Consider the following 16888-nt stretch of genomic DNA (forward strand, 5'->3'; position numbering starts at 1 on the left):
ATGCTGGCTGGTTCTGAGATTGCCAGGTGTGAGGGGGAGTTGCACGACCACACAGTTGTAAAGTGGAGGAGGCATGAGATTTGCATCAATGTCATGGATACATGCATTCTGCACTAGTATCTTGAATTCTCAACAAGCTCTTACCTTCTTAAAGTTAAAATGATGTACTTTGATATTTGTTCTTGCCCCATACGTCCCTTTGTCTAATAAATAACCATTTGTCTTATCCAAGGCTCAGATTGTCTCGGTGGGATTTCTTAGAGTTGTTTTTACTTAAGCAACCAATGAATTTTAGATAAATAAGAAGGAAGAATGTTACTAAATCATACTAATTCATTATAGTTGCATAAAATGTGGTGTAGACTATTTTTTCAAACTAAAATTATTTTTAAAAATTAAAAACATTTTACCAAAATCTTTTTTCCTCATATTGACTGATAGAGATTAAATTCTAAATTTTATTCCACAAGCAAGTTCCTATACTTTGTTGATTACTCAAAACAGCTTTATAATTATTCACTCTGCAGTAAGGCCATGTTTTAAAGAAAAAAAAAAGATTAAAAATGCTTGCAATTTGTTCTATGAAAAGCTAGTTTGTATTCCTTTTAGATGGTATACAATTTGTAGAGAAGTAGTAGGAATGTTGTAACTCCTCTGAAAATTGTATGGTAATTTAATTCAAGGTAATTTGCTTTTCAGTTAGCATCTTTCAGAAACAATAATTGCTTTTGTAACAAGTGTTTAGCATAAAATGTGTACATAAAATCACACAAAACCGGAATGTTCACCTGTAGCTAACCCGATTGTATTTGAGAGGTTTAAGATTGCCTTTGTATTGAAACAATGGAAAACTAGATTCACATAATGCTTTTTCATGATTGTTATCTTTCACTCTTCTGAATATAATCTGTTACTACCACATGTTTTCTTAGAAACATTAAAGAAAGCCTCCTATTAGTGTGGTACTAGACTTTACAAGTTAATAATACGTTGATGAAACTTCAAAATACAGATTTAAATTATAATTTTTTATGTTGAATTTGTTATTATCACAATACCTACAAGAACCCAATTAAATCAGTACACATAATAGTGTGGTTTGTAAATAAGAAGAAATAGTCATGAGGTTATGTCACATTAAAAGGGGTAAAGCAGTGTGATAAGCAGCGAAAGGAAAGCCCTCCCGTTGAGTCACGAGGTTCAGAACAGACCCCCTTGCATTCTAAAATCTCTCTCAGAGGAGAGTCTAGGTGCGGCTGGATCACCTCCTAGTCCCAGACTTGGTCAACGGTTTATGTCTAAAGGGTTAAGTGTGTAGCCACTTATCAGATTTGACTTGCCTGCCAGAGCCCTCCCAAGGACTGCCACTGAAACAGTTTTGCAAAGTTGAAACAATAGGTAATTTATTCAATCGACAGGTATCACAGATTTGGGATTGCAATTGATAAATGCACTGTCTACAAAAAATTGAGCTCAAAGTAATGGTTTAGCGATTTAGTTAACGATGTGTTCCCGGGGATAAGTCTGACAAAGTCAGTGGCGCGACTCTTACCAATAAGGCGTCCCTTCCTGGCGGGGGAAGAGAGGTTCAGGCTCGTCAACCCGTCCGTCAGGTAAAGTTCTTGCTTGGCTCCTCCTCCCAAAGGGTGTTTTCAAGTGTCTATTTTTATATGTTTCGAAAATCTTTTGGCCAGGTGGGACCAAGTCAATTAGTATGTGTCGATTGGTTCTTGACGTGGAATGTTCTGTCCTCAGAAGCGGGACTCAGCAGTGTGACACGCCTTCAGAGCGGGCGTCTTGGTATGCGCTTCTGGGGGCATCTGTTCTTCATCCGAAGCAATCTCTGGCGACGCAACCTCTGCCGCGCTCCACAGATCACTTGATTTACAGTGATGGGCTATCCCCCCTTACTTCTGTCTGATAAGACAAGTGCAAGTTAATTGCTCCCATTGTTAACTCTTTGGCTCTTGGCGCCTGAGTCTGAGCATGTCTTTCATCTGGCATTGACAAGTCCAGCAAGGCCATCGATTACAGGTTATTATTCTCTAAATAGATAAAATGTGTACAGAATGTGACTATGTACTATTTGTGGATTTTGATCTTGAAGTTTTAAAAGTGATAAATCTATAACTGTTTTAATTTGTGAGTATCCAATTTAGTCATTTAAATGTCGGTTGAGTATGCAGTGCAGAAACTGTTTTCTGAAAGTTGGAGAGCCTATGAGGGTCACCCAGTGTGGACATTTAAAGGCCACAGTCACTTTGCAAATATCAATCCAAACTGATCAAACAACAGTTCTGTATGAACCTTGTTAACTGGGAATTAAATGCAGGTTTCCTGAGTCTTGGCCTCTGTAATCCCCAAATCTCATCTGACTGTAGTTCGCAACTGCAAGGTGTAACTAAACAGGTTATTAGTGTGCTGTTTAGATGACTGAGGATCATCAGTCTTCAGCTTTATGAATCATGGCACACCTAAGGCATAAACCACTGTGCAGATTTTCTCATAGCTGATGCAGCTTATTTCTATAGTAAATGCCAGGCTTAGGCGTGTACTGTATAAACGGCATGATAATGCTTGGGATTTAGCTCTGTCCCTTACTGTATAGCTCTGCATGTACTCTTCTCCCCCAGGTTGTCTCAGGGTTATTATGGCTGTCTTACAATTACGTTGCAGTTGCCTTGAGTAAAAAGGGAAAGATTAATACTAAAACAGAGGAATATGCTCAGGTGCAAAATGGCAAAGCAAAAATCTTCTTCTGTATTCAGAGGTGTTTGTTTAAAGATTGGTTTAGGTGAACTGAATCTTCTGATATTATCATTACATCTATACTGACACATGGATAAAACTACGTATTACCACAGCTAATATAAATACAAATGAATATTTTCTCTTGGCTAATGTACCTATTAAACAAAATCAACATTTCTAACAATTCAGGTAAATCGGAACAAAAAGGTTAGTTCAGATCTATCTTTATTAGTTCTGGTTATTTAGTCTTTATAGTTAATCACTTCTAATATCGATCAGTTTATTTATTTGTTAAATCACATATGAAATCATTATTGCCATTTCATCTCTAGCATGAGTTCGGTGTACCAGTACGGAGTGCCAAACTGGTGGCCTCAATGTGCAATATGTACGTCTCTAAAACTTTTCCATTGTTTTAGTTTTTTTCTCTAAAAAGCATAAAATTAGGTTTTCTAGATGTTCAGCCAGTCACTAATCACTGACCTAGTCTCTGCTTTTGTGATAAATGTGAGAAAACCCCCCCACTGTGGCTTAATTAGAAATGGATAAGCTTTAAAACCATTTGCACTTGATTTAGATATCAGTGAAATTTGTTTTGGACTTGTATTCATCTCTGTAGTTCCTGCAATGCAGCTAAAGCTTTGTTCATTTAGAGGTTAAAATTTATTGTTCATAGATGATGGAAAGGGTAGAAAATAATAATCTCATAAAACCACTTAAATGCTGAAAAATTTAACCTTTAGAAAGACTCCATATTTTTCTTGGCTTCAAGCAAGTGTGAGATGTACGAGGAATACTATATAAAATATTCATTTTATTTTGATTTTTATTGTACCTTTAGGCGGACCTGCCTACTAAGTTTCATATTTTTCACTTATTAGCAGGTATTTAAATTTCAAAATAAAGTATGTTAAATGGGACAGTAGTGTGAAAATGCATTTATACTTGAGTAAAGGAAATGATTAGCTGCTTACTTATATGGCAATAAAAATTGTGGCAGTAAATTTTAAAAATAATAATTAAAAAGTTACGTCAATAGCAATCTTGGCTTAAATTTATATTTGTATTGTCAGCAAGCTAATTTGTCTTTCACTTTAAAATATGTTCTATAATAGGGGAAAACATTAAGAGTGGAGTGCAATTGTTGTCTCTGTAAGGATAATTTTATGTTCTCTGCTGTATAATTTACAGCTCAATTTGTATTATCCAAATATCAGAATGTTTTGAAATTTTACAACAAGCCACTTTAAAGGTCAAAATCTCATATTGTCAGACTGCTTATGTAAATATTGTTCAAAGCAAAAAGCCACAAAGTGGTGGCTTCTGAACTGAATAAATAAAGCACAAATCAGGGAAATGCCAGGGGGAAAAAAGTGAGAGTGATGCTGATGCTGCAATAATATAGAGTCACAAGGCATCTGTTAGTAGATGGATCATTAAATGTACGCCTGGTAGCTACTGAAAACAGGGGGGGGAAATATTGGCTAATATATTTGTCAAAAAGTTTAGAAAAAAATTGAGCTTGTTGAAGTTTTAGTTTTAGACGTGCATGGCTCCAAAGGAAAATAAAAAGAATTGAAGAAAGTCTACCTTTAAATCTTCTTTTGCTTTAGCCGATTCCAAATAGTACCATAATGTCTGTAGACATATGTGCAAGTACAGTCTCTGAATGACTGGTTTATTCTAACCAAGTGATCCCAATATTAAATCATGCCTCACAATGAGTGGATTGATATTGATTTTAAAAATTCCTCCATGAAAAGAAGGGCTTTGAAGAATGGCAGTCCTACATCATAGAATTTAGGGAGGACATTTTAGAGACTACCTGGGAAAACTCAAGCTTAATTTTATCTAGATCAGCTTTTGCTTTTCCAGATGTTTCTGCAGCATTTAGTTGGTATATCAAAATACTGTAAGTAAAGATTGTAAACGTTAGACATACGAATGCATATCATCACATATTCTTAAGATTAAAAATAAACATTAAATCAGAAGGGATAAATTGAATGTGGAATGACACTTTTCAACATGCTGTTATTTTTACAGTCATAGCGATGCCTGCAATTTTCTAGGAGTGGCATTAACTCAGCAAATGTTATCCAGATGCTACAATATAGTATTAATCATTTTCAAGGAGGATGATTCACACTCCATAATGTTCCACAGATGGGTGCAATATTCAGATTACTGGTTCCATATTTTCTGTGTCAGCAATGATGTTTCTCTACCAAAACTGTATTTGAACAAGAGGAGCCTTGAGTTAGTTTCTCCCAGTTCTTTTGGCCGTCACTGAAGTTTAATATTACCTTTCAAGCTGAAAGAAACTTCAAAGATTAAAATTACATTTGTAACACTGACTGATCTAATAAACTCCAGCCCTAGCAGTTCTCATTGGATGTAATTCATAAACCTCAAGTACAGTACTTTGCACTTTATAGAAAAGTAAGGTCTTATATAGAGACACTTTTAATCCATGAACTAAGACAGTTTTATTTTACACATTACTTAACAATTCAGTGTTCTCCAGTCTACGATTTTTAATATTTTTTTTTCAGCAGAGATTGACCATATACTTTAATTCACCCACTTCCCAAACCATGGTTGTTAAATTCTAGTCAGTTACTTTACGAATGTGCTTTTATCACTTGGACAATTAAGAGTTCAGGAAAAGGCCTTTCTTTTATTTCATGGCTGTGAGACTGTAATAGTTAGACTGAACCAGTCCTAAAATTTATGTTTGGCAGACAGCATAGGATATAGAATTAGAGACAAAGATGTTAATCCAGAATTGTTTGGGAAGTAGCTTCTTTAATGTCTAAAAATCTTATGGTTTAAAAGCTGTTTCAGAACCTTCTAGGCTTTAAATCTAACTGTATTAATTGCCTTCTGTTTCCTTGGGTCTTTGAGATATGAATTAATGAGTACTTCCACCACAAGGAAAAATATGAGGAAATTTTAGCATTGCTAAAACTCCAGTCTTTCTGTGTTCCAGTTCTTGTCTTGCTGATTGTCACCATGAGGAGACGGAAAAAAGAGCCCCTCATTTTTGATGAAGAGAGAGATATCAGAGAGAACATCGTCAGGTATGATGATGAGGGTGGTGGAGAAGAAGACACGGAGGCTTTTGACATGGCTGCCTTGAGAAACCTCAACATCATCCGAGACACCAAGACCAGGAGGGATGTGACACCCGAGATTCAGTTCTTGAGCAGACCAACTTTTAAAACCATTCCAGATAATGTAATTTTTAGGGAATTTATCTGGGAAAGACTAAAAGAAGCTGATGTGGACCCCTGTGCGCCACCCTACGACTCCCTGCAGACATATGCATTTGAGGGGAATGGCTCGGTGGCAGAGTCGCTCAGTTCCTTAGATTCGATCAGCTCAAACTCTGACCAGAACTACGATTACCTCAGTGACTGGGGCCCTCGCTTTAAAAGGCTTGCGGATATGTATGGGACCGGACCAGACTGCTTATACTCATAGCCTTGGAACCTTTCTCTGAAAATGCACTGAAGAATACTAAAACAGAAAACTCAACCTTACAGACTGAAGAAAGTTGTAAATATTTCTCCATTTTTAACGTCTTAGGTTTTTTGCCTTGGTGGAACATATCTTCATTAGACTTGTCCTAGGGACTGCACTGACCACACAGAATATGAGCATTTGGTGGCGTTTTTGATAAAATGAAATGCTCCGCCATGTTCAAATAGATAGCAACCCTCAGATACCTGCAGAGGCAACTGACTTTCATGAGTGTTATGCACTGTGACCTCACTGAGCCAATGAGACTCTGTAGATGCATTCGCAGTATTACTACATCTAGAACACAGAGTTTCTGGTATGACATAAGTGTAAGAAGAAAACAATTTACAAATATAATGTATCATTCAATACAGCATTACAATATATAGTATTTACAGATGCAAGGTTTTTTTTAACAAATGTTTTTTACAGTGTTGCATGCAGATTGGTAGGCTAAAAGAGAAGGACAGACAAGAAAACAAACATAAGCCAAGCAGATCATTTTTTTGCTTCTCCTCAGAGCTATATAATTAGAAATCTTTGTAATTTTCTGGGGTAGATCTATGAAAAATTACTGTTCTGACTAAGAAATTCCACAATGTTTGTCATCAACTTACTGAAGTAGTTTACAAACCACATGAAATGAGAAATATGGAGGGATATTCTTATGGTTGAAAGGTTTTGTGATGCCCATGTAGGTATAGAAAAGATGTTGCTATCTATTTGCTATTTTTTATTATCTCTTCTGATTTGTACAGGAGAAATTATCCTTTTTATTATTATTATTTGACATAAAGTGTTATATTTATTTTGGAGCTCCAGTCTCCACTAAATTCAGGTCCATTTTACTGCCTCATGGTATTAGACTTGTCAGAACATGCTGATTTTTCTCCAGTCTCAGATAAATGTAGGAAATGAAGCATGGAAATGGAGAAATTACAGTAAAGCAATCTTGCCTGCCATTCATCTCTCAGAAAGGAGAGCAGCTCCAAGGACATACAGTTGTTCTTCTGAGCCATTACAAAGTCTGAGACATTTAAATAAAATATTTGTACATTGAATTTTTGGAAAGAAGACTACAGAGGTAGCGGTGAGTGTCTTTAGTGCAAGATTTAATTTTCAAGGTTAACCATGCTATATGCTTCAAAGACTGTAAACACCTTGCTTTTCTTCTTCCCCTTCTTTTTGCTGCTGCTGAATCACAGCGAAAGACTCTTTTCAATTTCTTTCTTATGTTAAGAAATTGAATGCTATTAACTCCAGAAATCATCTTTAGATCCTGCTGCACATAAGTATTTTTCCCCAAAGGTGTTAACTCACTACACATAATTTCTACGCTGATTCAGGAGTGCCAAAACAGAAGGACTGTTGGTTAAAATACTGTACAATTTTGAAGTAGGATTTCTTAGAATACGACAACTTTTTTATGATTCTCACAATATTTATACTTCATCTTTCATGACTTATTACTAGATAATAAGGCGTATATTCAAGTAAAATAGTGGTTTTAAGTATTGTTTTGGGGTTTTTTGTTTTAGATAATCTGTAGATGAGTTCCTAAATTAGATTCTGCTACCACAACTTTTTTGCTTGTACCTAACTTGAAATGACTTGACTTGCCTGCAGTTACTGAGAGGCATACAGAATTGTTTTCAGGATTGTGTTTGTGACTAGAAGGTACTCCATAGATGATGATGCTCACTCTAAAAGTATGTCTTTCTGAAAGAAGGATCCTTGTACTAAAATCCTAATATACGGGTGACACCAGGCTGGGAGATGGGAGATTATCATTAAGGCTTTGTAATATTTGCAGCCAGGCACTACCAATTAACTATGTGAAAGTGGCCTCCGGCTCCATCAGAGAACACAAAATAATTTTAATAATCTGCAACATATTTAATTTGAGTTACATTTTGGTAGACAATCATTATTTTGTAATTCAGTGGATCTGCTTCTAGTTGTATTAAATATATATATATAGGTATATATATATATATATGACAGATTTTGTAATGGAACTCAAACATATTACCCATGACTTTTAGTCATATATGTAAGATTTTCAATAAAAAGTTTAAAAAAAAAAAAGAAAATGAACCATGTGTATGCAGTTTAATGAGAGCGAGACATGCTGCAGGAGTTATGCAGGTATTAAATGAGCAAGCTGCTGAGAGAACAGATTTTTATTAATCTCCTTGTTTGTGGGACAATAATTCATGCATCTGGATTAAGATGTCAAAAATGCTGGTTTTAGCACATAACACTCAAAGGACATTTAAATTTGGTTTAGAGTAAACAGCATCATTCCCTTGCTTTTCCATCTTCTATATCTGTAAAAAAAAAAATCTCCCCTGTTATGAAACTGTGTTAGGGGTTTTTTTTTTGGTGTGTTTTCTATGGAAAAAAAATGCTTTACTCTAATGCCGTAAAAACTCTTGCATTTGTATGTTTTCTGTTGCACAGTTCTAAATTAATCAAGTAAATTTATTGTTATATTATATGTGCTTACCTATTGTATTATATTATTGCAGTAAGAAAGAAAGGTGGAAATCCCTTACATCTGATGACAGATACTGCTATAGTGTATACATATGGTATGCATAATACATGCTGTCCATAAGTTACCATAACTATAGGTTTTCACAACTTATAATTGATTCAAATTCTTTCTTTGATAGTTATTTATATTGCAGAGCCTGATGTCATAAAATGCATTCTACTGACTAAATAGTGTAAAATATAAGAAATATTTTCTCTGTCCTGGAAAGGTTATGAGATTATTTGAGCAAATTAATTAGAAAGGCCCTTTAAAAAGACTTCCAATTTTATTTATTTATTTAAATTTCTGAAGAGCTCCAGTGTCTAACTAGAAGACACAAGTCCTCCTAAAAAAGTATGCCAAACATTGAAATCACTCCCATCTTGTAGTGAAATGCCAACACCTCTTTCCTTCCACCATACGACAATTGAATAGGCGTATTTTAAATTGAGATTTCCAGGCACCTTGAAAAGCATACAGAGTGCTAATAAAAAAATTCACATAAATTTAATCCATTTGAAGAAGATTTAAGGTAAGACTCCTTACTCTGCTTTGGCCAGTGTAAAACTACTGAATTCAACAATTACACAGTGGACACTCTGACTTAAATTTTTTATTCAAACAAATAAACTTAGTGTACTTACTCTACTAAGTTATATCCCCACTAAGACATAGCATGGGCCTTCCTAAGCCTACTAATTCTGATAGCTTGGTTAATACAATCACTACAGAACTCATGAAATTTGATGATACCAACAAAAACCTCTCCTTCTCCCTAAGAATTAAAAGTGAAAAAAAAAATGCTTCCTGTTTACTGGTTGTTTTCTTTGTTGTTTTGAAAGGGGCAGGGGGACTCATAGGAATTTCCCTTTAAAGTGAAGGTCTCTTCTCAGTTATTTTATCCTATCCACGCCTTCAGGTGCTGGCACTCATCAACAGCGAAATATTTCCTGTCCTTTTTTGTTTTTAGCAATTTTGGATGAAAGCATGTTATGAAATATAAAGTGGCAGCATCTTATTTTTATGGACAAGTACTCTTGTATGATATAAAGAAAAGTAGTATTTTGTGATTCTGAAAAGAAATAAATATACTTTGAAGTGCATAATTATACTGACTTTTAAGATCATTAAAGAGTTGAAAGGTGAACACAATTACTTCTATCAAATCTAGTATTAAATTCTTGGTTGCAGATGTGGCTGATTTTATTTTTCTATAGGTAGAATTTTTCTCTATAATCTACACAGATTATAATCTGTGTAGATTATTATAATCTACACAGTAATACTGGTTTGAGACAACATTGTATTCACCTCATTACTGGTAGTTAGATGGGTCAAGTACATTTTTATTGGTCTGTGACTCTAAAAGTGATTTGCAAAAGATAGAAATGTCAGGTTTTTTATTTGACAGAAACAGGAGAGTCTGTAAGTTACCCAGAGGTCTATAAATTGCAGTCCTAACTAAGGCATCATAAAGTTTGCCAGGTATATCCTAAAGTATATTTACACCCCAGTACCATTTCTTCCACAGCAAGAATTCTTCCCCTGCTCAGTGTCAATGTAACTAAAAATGTACTGTAATTTACTGAAAAGTATTTTGTGGATATCTACCTGCAATTTTGTTGTTTGAACTAGGAGAATAACAGCACACAACAGGAATAATGTTTCCTAGATGAAGGAATGAAAAAAAAATCTGCATATGAATGCTATATATTGCTTTGTGACTATAGTTTATAATTTCTCACATAAGAGAAAAAAAACCCTCCAATGTGGTACATAAAATCTGTGAAACCTTAGACCATGCAATTGCAGACAGAAACACATTCATTGAGAAAACTTGATTTACCTAAGCATTATATGACACAAGATTATAATTAAATCTTTATGTATCTAATCAAACATAACGAAAGCAAAAAACAGCATAGCAATTTCTTGGAAAAAGAAGAAAATCTGATTTGAAGCCACAGTGGTGTATCATATACATGCTGCTTCTCTTATGTCATATGTGAGCACATATTTCCAAATTTATATGTATGCTTAAACATTCCACCCACACACTATTTATTTTTAAATACTTTATTTAACCAGAGACTATCTGAAAAAATGAGGTCCACTCTCAAGAAATTTTTCTATTCCCATTAATGTCTGATGTAGAAAAATATAGTTTAAACTAAGGCAAAACTTTTGAGGTTGCCCCCACAATAAAAGCAAATTGTTTTCATATTTTGACCCCCAAATAGTTTAGAAGCTGTTAGAAATATTGCAAGGATAGATATTTCCAAGATGTTTTAAAGCCATAGGTTACTTTATAATAAAAATGAAAATTCTATTCTATTCCTAGAAATGGTGTCAAGTTTAACAGAGTTTAATATCTGGTTGATTAACTAAGGTCATTGGTTGTTTTGTTGTTGTTGTTATTGTTAAAGCGGGTATTCTTGGTGAAAAGCTTACATTTTGATAAGTTGACTTTTTTCACTGGATTTTTTATTTTTCTTTTTCTTTGGTCAAACACATGCCAGCCAGGTATATCCTGACTTTTGTTCAGTTTTGACTTCAAACCTACCTTTTTCTGTTCTGTTAATAGCACAAATGAAAGTCCCGAAATGTTCCTTTTCTTTGATGTCAAGAAGCTATGGAGAAAAAGCTAAACATAGCATAAGCAGACTGCAGTGAAATTAATCTGTCATTTTCTCTAAACACAAGCTCACAAACACTAGAGTTAAGCTTCCATTAACACCATTCAAATCATGACACGGGTCTAATCTTTCAACTTTAAAATATACTGTCACTTTCTGGCACTACTATCAGCAAGTTTTACACATTTAGCAAAATCAAGTTTTAGATTTGTCGAAGGTTGTTGCCTGTAACTCAGTTTCATCATTATTATTTATATCATGGTCTTGCACAAAAAAAGAGGGAAAAGTTACAAAATAAAACAGCACAAGTACAAAATGCCTCTATGTGCACTAAGTTTTAATACAGTGTTTTAATTATTGCTCTACCCTAGTACTCCCTAGTACATAGACAACTTTTCCTCTCATTGAGACTACTCATAAATTAGGATAAGTGTGATACCCAGCCAGGCATTCAAGGCACATTAGACCGTTTGAAACTGACAAGAATGGTCAGTCTGAATTTCAATGTCCTAATATTTCCTTAATCTTCAAAACATACTTTATTATTATCACACTGTTGAAATTATATGGAGGAAGAAGTATTTACTGACACACCTCATAAATGCTAGGTGAAATCCTGATCATGTTGAAGTACTTGGCAGATCTCCCTATGGCTTTCAAGAGGTGTCAAGATTTATACATTGTTAGGGGAAACTGATAAATGACCACTTACAGCATCAAGACAAGAGTTTGTTGCTTTGCACTGGACACCCTTGCTTTTCACACAATATATTCTACTGACTTTCTAGAAGCCACAATCTGCACCTTTTAATGCTAACACAAGTAGCTTATAGGATGTTTTTAATGGCACAAACTACTTTCTATCAGCATAATTAATTAATGTAGACCACCTTGGCTCATGCACAAAGCACTTTCATGAAGGGATTTTAATTCAAACAGCTACTGTGAAATATGGGGTTATTTCAACATTCAAAAGCCATGGTTCCTTGGAAATAAACAGAGATAACCAACAATCCAGACTTCTTGTCCTTCTGAGAACAGAAAAGACAGGAAGGGGAAGCTTTTAGAATTTAACACCTGTAGTGAATATGTACATAAATCCAACTTACAGCTGAAAGCAGACAGAAGCAGAGAAGGCATCTTTCAATGGCATGCATTCTAATCAGTCTCATTTAGCCAATTATTGTCTTTTGTATTAAGAGTTGCCTTACCTTAGTTTGGCCTTTCTGTACTACAAAGGCCACAGCTTCAGCAACTGAAAAGATTTCTGCTGAATTTGCATTCATGAAGAGGAAAAGCAAATACGTACAAAAGCTGTGGCTGACTGGCAGTCTGTTCTCACCTACAGCGTAGTTAAGACTGGTGGCACGTGGACACCATGCTGAATGACAATGCCTTGCTCCCTTATTCTTCATCCTTTCCTATGTACACCCACTGCTTATCTCTTTCTCCAGCTGCTCTTTCCTAGAGGAAAGTTTTATCTTTTTGAATTCTCTCTGTATGGTTCTTCATACAATTGATCACAGAAGATGATTAGGCCTGCTAAACAGAACAGCAATACTACCGTTACACTTACTACTAATAATAATGATGCTGTCAAAAAGAGACATTTTTGTCTTGGAATCAGAATTATCTGCCCAGCCTTGTCACTGATCTGCTCTGTGACATTGGTTGATTCGTCTGTCTTGGTCAACTGTTGATATTAAGGCCCGAAGACGAACAGAGCATTTTCAGTATTTCGGAGAATGAAAATAGTATGATAAAATCTATGCAATAAGTGTTTCTTTGTTTATTTTCTCTATTAAATTGAAGATATGAGGTATACTCGGGAATAGAATTCAGTCCTGGTGTAAGTCTGGAGTAAATCATTCCTAAGCCAATGTCAGCAACAATGTAATTTCAGTGTTGTATATGGGATTGCAAGGGAGCACCAAGAGACAACGAGCATTCCTGACAATGATTTGGCATTAGGAAGGCATACAAATGCAATATGATAGTCATACCAATGGGATGGAATATTGTAGAAAAAATCAAAAATAAAGGTTGCCAATATTTTAATTTCATGCATCTTGTGTCCCATAGAGTTTCAGAAAAAGACAGATTGAATTAATTTGCTTATTCATTCTGTCTTTGGAGTATCTGTTCTCTCAAATCCACAATGAAACAGTGGTGTATAGGATGGCTCATATGTTTTGTTCTGATGTAAAAGAAAGCTGCATATCCTTCTGTTGAGCATACAAGTAGATAAAGACAAATACTTGATTGATGTTTTAATACAGAAGAAGCCATATTTGCAAGTAACCAGGAAAGGTTTTGAGAGTGTATGATCTCCTCAGCCAATTTACTTTGACAGCTGAAGCCTATTAAAAACCATACCTACAGTAAAACAGGTATCTTTGTAAACCATATGGTTTAACTAATCTGAGACTAACAAATATAAACTTTATTAACATGAAAGCCCCACGTGAGGAGGGAAAGTTAAGTTATCCTTCTTGCCATTAAATTATAAAATACCCTAATAGTTCTGGAAATTTAAAAACCTCTCTCCCATTGGAAATGACAAATTAAAGACTTGCTCACTAGCAAGTTGTATTGGCAAAGCAATGTGAGGGAAAAGGTAATGATTTTGAACAGACTACCTCATTGAATAATATATCTAAAGTTTGTCTGCCATGTGCATCATGAATCACTGCTGTGCTGATTCATCCACCAAAGTGCAGGCAGCTCAGGTAAGCAATCATCGACTTCAGTAACAAAACAGGTTTTGCTCTATCACTTCATCTCTGTAATTTGATGATAGATGGAAATGATATAAACCAATTGATACAGACAGAATTGATACATTGTTAGTTTTAAAGGTGATCATAATGTCCAAAAGTACTCTGTGTGAAATAATATACCAAGATTCAGGCCAGTAAAGATGGACTGCTCAAATTTTTGCTGAGTGAATTAGAAAGGATGCCAGTACTCTGATATCAAAATTATTTTCTAAGGTAAATGGGATCTCACAGAATATGTGTTCCACTGTTTGCTTTCAACAGGTTTAAATTAAAAAAAGTCAGGGGAACAGAAGACATAGGAGTTCGAAGGGCTCAAAGACGACTTTTTATAACTACAGCAGCTGGTTTACTTGTTATCCAGTAGCTCAGAATTTGTGCAATGTAATGACAATAATTTTGTACTAGAGCAGCAATGAATTGACCTAAAGAACAAGAAGTCTCTCAGTGAATGAGGCCAGGTTCAGATCTTCAAAGGTATTTAGGCATATGATCAATGACAGTGTGGCAGGTAAACACCTCTAAGGGTGAGGATCAGAATTGTTCCCTCATCTTCCAAATTCCCTGGAGACCAGACATCTGATCACAACAGTCTTTAGACAGTGAAATATGACAAGACCTTAGGAAATCTGGTTATAAAAGAAAAAAAAGTCATATGTAACTTTCACCTTTTTGTATTTCTTTATTATAGTGAAAGAGATTGCACCAGTCTTTTATCTACAAATAACCAAAACATTTCATGAAACTTTATCTACTCAATTCCCATTAGAACTACATAATCTAAATTCTTTAGAAGCCTCCTTGATTTTCCTTGGAATCTTTGGTAGTTCACAATGAAATCTTTTATAATTTCTAATTGTTTTTCCATTGCTATGCCTTCTTTCTCCACCTGCTGCATGAAGAACCATACAGTAAGTCAATAATAAAGCTTCTCTTTTTTCTATTTGTTTTTTTTTTTTTTAATAGAATCTAATCTTTTGACACTGAATGTAAACTGAAGTGTAAAATCAGTATATCTTGTGTTTAGAATAGCAAGCTATCAGGAATTAGGACAAAACTGTAATAGCTCTGGAAGCATCCTACTATTTTTACTTTCTATGATCTTTCTGTAAATAAGATCCTACATTACAAGACAGAAAGCAGATTTAATGGTTTTTACACATATTGTCCAAGGAGCTAGAGACACATTCTATTTACAGCCAACAGGCAGAAGGGTGAATATGTGCAAGATGACATGATGTTAGACTAAAAGGATGCAACTTTAACCAGCTGAGAAACAGGGCATCTTGTTTGCAATGCAGTGTATTCATCAGAGAGCTGCTAAGTATGAATTATTGAACTTAGTGCACTTCAGAAGATGTAATGGAACAAGGGAGACTAAAAAAAATAAATTAGAGTCTGCAAGCAAATAAATTTAACATTCTCCTAGCTCTAAAATAGGTATAAAGTGTAATATTGGCGTACAATTTAAAGATCAGTTAGTAGTGATAGTCCATCAGTATTATGCAGGTTAGCTATGTTGGCAGCTCGAAAAATAAATGACTGGTCACATGATTTTATCAACTTCTGTTAAACCCATACTCCTTCACCTTTCTCTGTTATTTTGCTCTCCTTCTTCCCCTTCATTTCTTTTCTTCTTTAATAAATCAATTTCATTATACAACGTTTTAATCTCTAAAATATTAAGATGCACAGGACACTCTTACTATTTGGGTTGCAAAATTAAATTGCAGCAATGGTTTTTGTAATCAGTGCTTCTGGTAGAGCTGCCTCCTAGATCCGTCTAGAAAAAATTCTCTACCAGTGTCTACAGGTGGTTAGAATTTTGCCTAGTTCTTACAAAAGACAGGCAAAAGACATAAACCCTATACACTACCTGATGTCTTCTCCTTCTGCCTGTGTATTCTATGAGTTCTAAAAGAAAAAGTTTTTAAGAAACAGTGGTACTGTGTAGAAGAAAGGACAGAGTAAGAAAAGGGACTTCTTGTCTCAGGAAGTTAATAATGAATTAAGAAGACCCACTACCTATGTAAATTGAGTTGTGAGTGGGAAGCAGGTACTAGCCAATAATATTTGCAAGACATTTCATTACTTTCAGCTGGCTATTAGGGAGCCTATGTCAAATGAATTGTGTTCTGAAACTAGGTCACAGAGAATAAGTCTTCACAGAACTGCTGACCGTTAATTCAACATCCTTGTTGGCAGTCTCAATAAAGACAAAAAGTACTGAATTAACACACTCACTAAAATACCCTCTCTCTTTCCTTCTGATTTCAAAATGCTCCCTTCAGGTCATTTTTTTTTAGCCACACTGGAGAAGAAAACCTGTATTAGCCATCACAGAGCAAGATCAAGTTAGCTTCAGATGTTAATGGATGGTTAATTCAGCTTTTTTATAATAGCATTGGAAACAAAAGAAAAGAGTTGACTAAGCAAAAATAATTCAAGTTAAGGTCAGTCCTAAAACTGATGTTTAATCAGTTGCCATCCTCAACTTTCAAAACTTCTAGTGGTTATGTTCAAATTAGGCGAAAAGTAATAATTAAAGCAGGTATGTTTTTAGATAGAATTTAAATTTAATTTTTGACAAAGTTCCAATGTCTTCTTTTTTTCTTAGATATTTTTTCCTTTAACCTATATGAAATTACAGATTCTCATTA

The 16888-nt window shown here is 34.8% G+C and overlaps 1 protein-coding gene across 1 annotated transcript in view; it reads left to right on the forward strand.

Annotated features, from left to right (window-relative positions):
* CDH7 (cadherin 7) overlaps positions 1 to 9731 on the forward strand; it is a 93149-nt gene extending 83418 nt beyond the window's left edge. Inside the window, exon 12 of the mRNA XM_075416527.1 lies at positions 5744 to 9731. Coding sequence (XP_075272642.1) covers positions 5744 to 6237 — 494 coding nt within the window. The 3' untranslated portion in view covers positions 6238 to 9731. The remainder of the gene's footprint in view (positions 1 to 5743) is intronic.
* Positions 9732 to 16888: the final 7157 nt, after the last annotated feature.

This window comes from Opisthocomus hoazin, chromosome 3, assembly GCF_030867145.1.
Source record: "Opisthocomus hoazin isolate bOpiHoa1 chromosome 3, bOpiHoa1.hap1, whole genome shotgun sequence".
Classification (NCBI taxonomy): Eukaryota; Metazoa; Chordata; class Aves; order Opisthocomiformes; family Opisthocomidae; genus Opisthocomus; species Opisthocomus hoazin.